Raw genomic sequence first — 8,776 nt, 5'->3', positions numbered from 1 at the left:
TGTGTGTGTGTGTGTGTGTGTGTGTGTGTGTGTGTGTGTATGTGTGACTGTCATCCTCTTAGGCAGGACTGTGTGACACAGTTAAGGACATTAATATGAGCAGCACAGGAAGACTGAAAGGAATCAGCTGGAAACTTCCTTTCTATAGTCATGATGCTATCTATCAAACTGTATATGTTGAACTGAACTTCTTCATTACTGTAAGGGGGATTCCAACTTAATTGAATGTTTCTGTAGATCATGATGTGACGTCTTTTCTTGAGCAAACAAAGCAGCCAGATTTAAACTGGGCCTAAACTAAAACACACATAGTGTTTATGGACTGATTGATTCATTAATTTTAGTTCTGTCAGGACCACTATCGTCAAAATGATAGATACTTAGCATAAAGTTTGGTTTGGCGGTATGGTTCTGTTCTGGGCAAAAACCTCCCTGCCCATCAATGAAGTCTGTCATGAATGAGCAGGGAGAGCAGCAATAATAACCCCCTAGGGTTAACAGAACAGAACAAGGCAGATATCATTAATGTACTTAATGATATTTAAGTGTAACACTTTATTCAAGATAAAGGAGTCTGATTAGCAAGGAATATCAGAAAGCCAAGTACTGACTGTGGCGAAAGGAGGAGCTGGGGATGGAGGAGGGTAATTTGCTCCTGAGCAAGCTGAAAAGCAGCTGAATAATACTGAATAGAGCTTATATAGGAATGCCGCGATAGGTGTCGTATTCCTATAGGTAGATGTGATCAGCTGAGAATCAACTTAATTTTATTTTTAGAATTTCAGTTTATCCAGCAGGATCTTATTTGATTTGTGGCAGATTCCCATTTGATCCCATTAGAACTGATTCCAAATCATGGCGGCATTATGATTCCTCTAAAGTTGCTTGAGGAATTCAGACAGAGATAAAAATATAAACGCATCAAATAACCTCAGCTCTCAGTGTTTAACTTTACAATCATTTTCATGAGTAAGTCATTATGAAGCAGAATATAAATGAATACAAATGCAAATATATGCATTTAAAAGTGTCATGACTGGATGAACATTTATGTCCGGAGGCATTACACAGCATCATAACGCCTGTTGATGGAAGTTCTTATGAAGTGTTTCTCATCCCGGATTATTTCTTGCAGCTGAAACATAAACACAGGTGAAAATGGGCATGTCCAGAGTGCTGCTCGGCCTCGCCCTCCTCACGAGTCTATTGGCTGCCGCTGTGATGAGTCACGAGGGGGCGTGTCTGCGGGACGGTAGCCACAAAGCCACGCCCAGTCCAGAGCCTCATCTGAAGCAGTGCTCGCTCTACAGGGAGAGTGTGTGCACACTTTACAGTCGTCTGATTCAAACACGCAGCTGATTCAAAACTAGTCAAGATCAGATTATTAAAAACTTTCATGTCTATTTCCCAAGTAGAATTGGGACTCTATGGTCTGTAGTTAGTCTCAGATTGTGAATGTTTGTGTCTCTGTCCAGACTCGTGTTGTTCAGAGACGGGTGTCCAGGATCTGTCCGGCCCTGTGTCCGGCGTGGACAACTCTCTCTGGGATAAGTGTGGTCTCCTCAGCCCTCTGTAAGTCTCTGCTGATTATATTTATTCTCTCATTAGACAAGATTTATGATTTAATCAGATATGATTAAAATAACACTGAGAATGACTTCAACAGCAGGTTTAATTATATATGTGTTTAATAAAACTTTTTTATTATTATTATTTTATTAGTATAAAGGGTGATTTACAAGCTTTTTAAAAAATAATGAAATAATCAGACAGACAGAATTTTCTTTCATGTTGACATTTCCAATTAAAACAGGAAGTTTGTTTATTTATTTCTTTATTTAGTTAGTTATTGAAATTAATCTTAATTTATACATTGTTATTTTGTTTATATTTAGTTACTTTTTAATCCATGTTTGTTTGTTTTTAAATGTATTTTTATTTATATTTTAGTTATTTTATGATAATATTATTTATGTATTTATTCATTTATTTTAACTAATTAATGTTTGCTTGTTTATTTATTTATATTTTAAAGTATGTTTATTAATATATTTAGTTAGTTGGTTATTTAGTTATTTTTATCCATGTTTTTTTTTTAAGTTATTTTTATGATAACATTATTTATGTATTTATTCATTTATTTCAATTAATATTTGTTTGTTTGTTTATTTATTTATATTTTAAAGTATTTCATTCATATATTTAGTTAGCTGGTTATTTAGTTATTTTTATCCATGTTTATTTTTTTAATTCATGTTTATTTATTTTGAATCCATATTTGTTTGTTTTTTGCTTATGTATGGGTGTGGGTTTTATGCGTGTGAACTAGAGGGCTGCATTAGGATTGGGATCCCGCGGGACCCAAAGCAAATCTCGCAGGAGCGGGCGGTCAAAAAATATAGCGCGGGTCTCGCCATCCCGCGATTTTGCGCATAACAAGAATGATGGAGCTACATAAACACTGGGCTTGCTGCAGTAGTCTGTGTTACACAGTGTTTCGTCGTAAACCGATTACATTACTTGCCTACCGCGGCACCGCCCCTACTTTTTTTAGAGAAGTAAAAAAAATAATTTTGTTCAGATGGAAAGCGTGCACTAAAATTATAAATTTAAATGTATAAATTTGCTGCTCTGCTCCATACACAAGCTGCGGGAGTCAGTCGAGAGTAAGAAGAAATGACTGATAAGACCATGCTGGAGGATTTGCTGCTCAACAGATCCTGAGCTCCTTGACAAATATCTTGTAAGATGTGCTCCCTTTCGTGATTGCGAAATCGAAAGTGAACAGCGAGCTCTCATTCAAAAGCGATTTCAGTACCCCGCATATTAATAGCGGCTCCCTGATATTACACCATGTCCTAACTACACACGACGCGACAAGATTCCAGCGACAAGCAATTTGGCTGTCCACACTAGACGCGACGCGACAGAATCAATCAAGTATCACAGCCAATCAGAAGCGTGTGTGGGCGGGCTCTCTGTGGAAGCGCACTGCTCTTGCAACAAAATGGATACGTTTATAATCTAATTCATAAATATTAAGGCTTTTTAACATCATTAAATGTACATACTGAGTGACTGATAACATCTTTGTCATGGAATACACTCGTTGTTGGTCATCTTTGCTTTAATTTATTTTCAAGATCTGAGGTAAACTATCTATTGTTGCTTTCAGTTTGGCTATAAGGTCATGCAATATGATATTTAAACTCATATTAGACACGTTTAACTTTGAATAAAGCACATAATCAACTGAGGTTATCTACTGCCATGTTGTTGTTCCAGCCGTGACGTCGTGGAAATAGAAACCGTTTCTAAATTAGAAATTTCGCATGTCGCCGTCGCGGCTAGTTAGGACAAAACCTTCGATTAACATGGAAAAGATACCTTTTATCGCGTGTCGCGGTGTCGCGTGTAGTTAGGACACGGTGTTAGAATGTTTGCGGGAGCTGGTGGGAGTGGAACACAGAAATTTAGTGGGAGCGGGGCTCTAGTGTGAACTAAAATCTTGCTTTGATGTGTTGTTTACCATTCTGTGTCTCTCTGTAGCTGTGAGTCTTTCCTGAAGCGCTTCGCCTGTTTTTACCGCTGTTCTCCTGATGCTGCTCGCTGGACACACCCGCATCGCGACTCCTCCCTGAAGGCGGTGCCTCTCTGCCACAGCTTCTGCAGAGACTGGTGAGGCCTCATCTTCATAAATACACTCTGTCTTGGGCCCAAGGCCATAAGCTTGTGTGATAGCCAGCTTTGATTGACAGCAATGATCTGAATGCATCAAAATTTTCATTTCAAATTCATCATTTACCAGTTTAGCTGTTGGTAACGTAGACACCATGATGATGTTGAGTCACTGTTGCAGGTACGAGGCCTGTAAAATGGACATGACATGTGCTCGGGACTGGACCACTGACCCACGTGGACAGAACTGCAGCGGCGGCTGTGTGCCGTACCAACAGGTAACATGCCATACCAAACAATATATAACCACACGCACTACTGGAGCTTTACATGCCTGAAGAAAATGTGAGTGATATTTGTTTGTGCACTACAGGTGTTTGCCAGGGTGTTGCTGTGCAGTTGCTAAGGTTTTCATGTTTTAGTTTGTTGCTAAATGGTTGCTAAGGTGTTCTAAGACTGTCGTTTTTGGCACATTGATATGTGACCCTGGACCACAAAACCAGTCTTAAGTCGCTGGGGTATATTTGTAGCAATAGCCAAAAAAACATTGTATGGGTCAAAATTATTGATTTTTTGCCAAAAATCATTAGGATATCAAGTAAAGATCATGTTCCATGAAGATATTTTGTAAATTTCTTACCGTAAATATATATAAACTTAATTTTTGATTAGTAATATGCATTGCTAAGAACTACATTTGGACAACTTTAAAGGCGATTTTCTCAATATTTTGATTTTTTTTTTTTTGCACCCTCAGATTCCAGATTTTCAAATAGTTGTATATCGTCCAAATATTGTCCTATCCTAACAAACCATACATCAATGGAAAGCTTATTATTCAACTTTAAGATGATGTATAAATCTCAGTTTCAAAAAATTTACCCTTATGACTGGTTTTGTGGTCCAGGGTCACATATGTGTTGTGAGTGGTTGCCACAGTGTTGTTATGCAGTGTTTTGATTGTTAAGTGTTTGCTAATGTGTTCTGAGGAGTTTTTACCAGAGTGCTATGCATTGCTAGTGTGTTGTGGGTGGTTGCCAGGGTGTTGCTATGCAGTTGCTAAGGCATTCTGGATGTTTATAAGTGCTTGCTAAGGTGTTCTGAGGAGTTTCTAACACATTGCTGCATTGTTAGGGTGTTGTGGGTGATTGCCAGGGTGTTGCTTTGCTGTTGCAAAAGTTTTTTATGTTTTGAGTGTGTTGCTAAGCAGTTGCTAAGGTGTTCTGAGTAGTTTTTGCCACATTGCTATGTGTTGTGGGTGGTTGCCACAGTGTTGCTATGCAGTTGCTAAGGTGTTCTGATTGTTGATAAGTGTTTATGCCACTTATGTTGATAAGAGTTTTTACCACATTCCTATGTATTGCTAGGGTGTTGTGGGTGGTTGCCAGGGTGTTGCTATGCAGTTTCTAAGGTGTTTTGAATTGTTTTGAGTGTGTTGAAGTGGTTGATTGGGAGTATTAAGTAGTTTTTGGCATATTGCTATGTGTTCCTAAGTTTTGTCTATGGTTGCTAGGGTGTTGCTTAGGTGTTCTGAAGAGTTTTTGGCACATTGCTATGTGTTCCTAGGGTTTTGTCTATGGTTGCCAGGGTGTTGCTATGCAGTTTCTAAGGTGTTTTGAATTGTTTTGAGTGTGTTGAAGTGGTTGATAGGGAGTATTAAGTCGTTTTTGGCATATTGCTATGTTTTCCTAAGGTTTTGTCTATGGTTGCTAGGGTGTTGCTATGCTGTTGCTAAGGTGTTCTGAAGAGTTTAGGTGCATTGCTATGTGTTGCAAGGGTGTTGTGAGTGGTTGCCAGGGAGTTGCTATGCAGTTGCCAAGGAAGGATTCATGTCCGGAGCTCAAATGCTGCAGGATGACGGACACACACACTGAAGTTTAACACTGAGTGTTAGAGGTTTGATCAGCACTATTGGTGAGGCAAACATCAGCGCACAGGAGAGAGTGTGTGAAGAGATGATGTGACTCCGGGCCTGGACACAGCTGGAAACACACACACACACACACACACACACACACACACACACGCACGCAGTGAAAGTGTCAGTTCATGTCACTCTTTCTCACCACTGACATGCTGAACATGCGAAAAGAGAGAGAGAGTGTGAATCAGTGCGATCGGCCTCTCATACAGACTGTTTCAACACTGAAATATGCTTGAAATAATGCTGTTTGTTGTTTCAGTGTTGAAAAAACATTGCAACAGTGTTTAATGCAATATTTAATGGTTGTAAAAAGTTAAACTAATTACTTATAAATCAGTGTTTAAACTTGAAAAGTAAGACATTGAAACAATATCGCAATAACAATGTTGGAAACAAAATAAAATTGAACCTTGATTCACTCATGAATAAACATTGAAATGCCAGTTGGAATGATTTATTCTGTGAATGATGTTGTATAATAATACCAAGATAATGCAAGAAGAATTTGGCTGGTCATGTGATCTCAACATGATCTTTAACTTTACACAGACTTTTCTGCCATTCACTTCTTTTAAACCATTTCAAACGATATTTAACAGTGAGCAGAACTTGATTAAATCATGAGGAATGAGGAGGTGAAGTTATGATTTTTATGAAAGTTCCTGAAGTCAAACATTTTATTTCTTCAGAATAACATCACAAAGGAATAATTCAGTATGCAACGTGAGTTAAGACAGTAAATAGAGATTTAAGATCACTGTCTCTATGGAAATGCTGCTGACAGTGAGAATTCATAATCATCACATGCGCACAAGCGTGAGTGACAGAGACACACACACACACACAAATTTTGTGTGTGTGTGTGTGTGTGTGTGTGTGTGCATTCAGGAATCATTAATATGCGTGAATCGCTGATGTGTGAAAATAATGACTGACAATATTAGCAGCAGATCTGAGATGTTTTATCATCATTAAACATAATATTTTTGACACTACATGGACGTAAGATGCCTCATAACTGCATCTGAGCACTTCATATTACTTTATTAATTTCATATTTACTTTATCTCCCGGTTTATGACTGAACACTAATAAATGTTAATGATGATAATGTTTACTGTTATTAGATTCATACTGTCTTTTTATTTTATAACTGTCTGCAGTAGGGAATCATTTTCTGTTTTTCAATACAGTATACAATGGTGAAATATAGAGAACAGCAGTGTTATTTTGTATCATTTAAATACTGTTATGGTATTTATAAAATTGCATTGCCTTTTATTTTTATATTTTAAGTTTTCATTTTTTATATTTTAGCTTCGAGTTTTAGTTATTTTGTTATATGCTTTTGTCATTTTGAAATTTTTTTTATATATATATATTTCTAGTTAGCTTTATATTTTATTTTATTTTATTTCAGTTTTAGTTCAACTTAAGTTAGTTTCAACTTGAATGGCAGCATTTCAAATTTTAAGTTTAAGTTTTTCATCTAGTAGTTTATATTTTGTTTTATTTCTGCTTTATTTCAATTAATAAAAACGTTTTAATTTTTAGCAACTGAAAGTGAACACTGGTTGATATAATCACATTTTTACATGTATATATTTTATATTTGTACATTTGATAAATTCAATGTAAATAAAATGTTTCAAAAAATTATTGATTACAAAAATTAAATTAAATTAGATAAATGGACACCTCTTTAACTAACAGTTAGAAGAACTATTCATGTTGATTTTGTTACTTTCTATTGTTTATGTATACTGCAATTTTTTCTCTTTCTTTTCTTTTTTTCATTTTTTTTTTGTTGTTGTCAGAATGCTTAATACAAGTCAGTTATGCACTGCATTCTCAGCATTGCCACAAGAGGCCACTATAGCAGCATTAGTCTAAACTATCTTCTTCTACTGTCAGGTTGGATCTACAGTTTCAAAAGAATCATGCACTCACATGCATCTGTGTTTGTTTGGTCAGATGTACCAGCACGGGCGAGACCTCTGCGAGAGTCTTTGGGCAGATGCTTTCATGACAGTTGAAGACGACCCCGGGGAGGAAGATGGTGTTGAAGGCCATAGCTGCGGCTGTCTGACCCTCAGCCCGTCCGACCGAGAGGTGATCGCGGCTCTGAGGGTTCAGGAAGGAGACCCTGAAGAACTGGACACCACCAAGAGCGGCCTGCCACAGTACAGAGCTCCCTGCCCTCCCGCAGGGCCTCAAACACGCAGCGCCACAGCGCCACCACAGGCTCGGAGGAGCAGCGCCAAGGCTGTACTGCGCAAACGCTCCGTACTCACCAGCGACATGGAGGGCAGCGGAAGCGGCTTCTAGGATAGTTGTGTTCTAGATCTGCTGAATGTTTGTTAATGAGTATTTTATCTTATCAGTGAAATTTACAGTAAACTAATGCAGTGAGGTTTCTACAGTATTGTCTATTTGACACGGTCAACAAAACAATCCTCTGTGAACTAAAGATACTTCTGTAAAATCACATTCTGCTCATTTTAACCTGTTAAAGGCGACATGAAAAGTTGAATTTAGGTCTGAATAACACTTTACAATAAGATTTTGATTGTTGACATTAGTTAACTATAGTAGTAAACAATAAACAATACTTACACGGCATTTGTTAATCTTAAAGGCACAATATGTAAGATTTTTTTATTAAAATATCCAAAAACCACTAGAACAGTGTTATATATTTTGCAGAATTGTGTACTTACATTATCCCAAATGTTTCGAAGAATGTTTAAATCCAGAGAAATAAGCTATTTTAACCAGTGACACGGAGCGTGTCTATAGTGTCATTGTGTCGCCTGCCAATGACGTCATAACCCCTCGATTTCCGGTTTTGTTTTGTTAAAAACATGGAAACACCAAAGACGCTTTAATATGTTGTGTGTTTTATTAGACAGGTGATGACCGCACAGAGTAGCATTATAACAGAACTTTCAAATGTATCTAGTATGATAAAACAGCGCTGCTTTACCCCACATATGCATGACCGGAAGGAGCGTAAGCGCTAAAGTGTGGCATAATAAAAGCTCCGCTGCTTTCGAGCCGTGTGTCACTCTCGTCTCTCATTAGCAATTGCTTCAGCGGCCTCGTTTCGCTTCGACGGCTTTCAGCCTCACTCTGCTTCATACTACGATGTTAATAAATCTTTAATACATTAGC

The 8,776-nt window shown here is 37.6% G+C and overlaps 1 protein-coding gene across 1 annotated transcript in view; it reads left to right on the top strand.

The window, feature by feature from the left end:
- The window catches only part of LOC107696350 (riboflavin-binding protein-like), an 8,500-nt gene extending 488 nt beyond the window's left edge, over nt 1–8,012 (top strand). The window contains exons 2-6 of the mRNA XM_016496646.1: nt 1,136–1,315; nt 1,476–1,572; nt 3,550–3,678; nt 3,860–3,956; nt 7,577–8,012. Coding sequence (XP_016352132.1) covers nt 1,159–1,315; nt 1,476–1,572; nt 3,550–3,678; nt 3,860–3,956; nt 7,577–7,930 — 834 coding nt within the window. The 5' untranslated portion in view covers nt 1,136–1,158 and the 3' untranslated portion in view covers nt 7,931–8,012. The remainder of the gene's footprint in view (nt 1–1,135; nt 1,316–1,475; nt 1,573–3,549; nt 3,679–3,859; nt 3,957–7,576) is intronic.
- The last annotated feature ends 764 nt before the right edge of the window (nt 8,013–8,776 follow it).

Source organism: Sinocyclocheilus anshuiensis, unplaced genomic scaffold, assembly GCF_001515605.1.
Source record: "Sinocyclocheilus anshuiensis isolate Anshui unplaced genomic scaffold, SAMN03320099.WGS_v1.1 scaffold62, whole genome shotgun sequence".
In the NCBI taxonomy this organism is placed as follows: domain Eukaryota; kingdom Metazoa; phylum Chordata; class Actinopteri; order Cypriniformes; family Cyprinidae; genus Sinocyclocheilus; species Sinocyclocheilus anshuiensis.
This window is presented reverse-complemented; position numbering and strand designations above follow the sequence as displayed.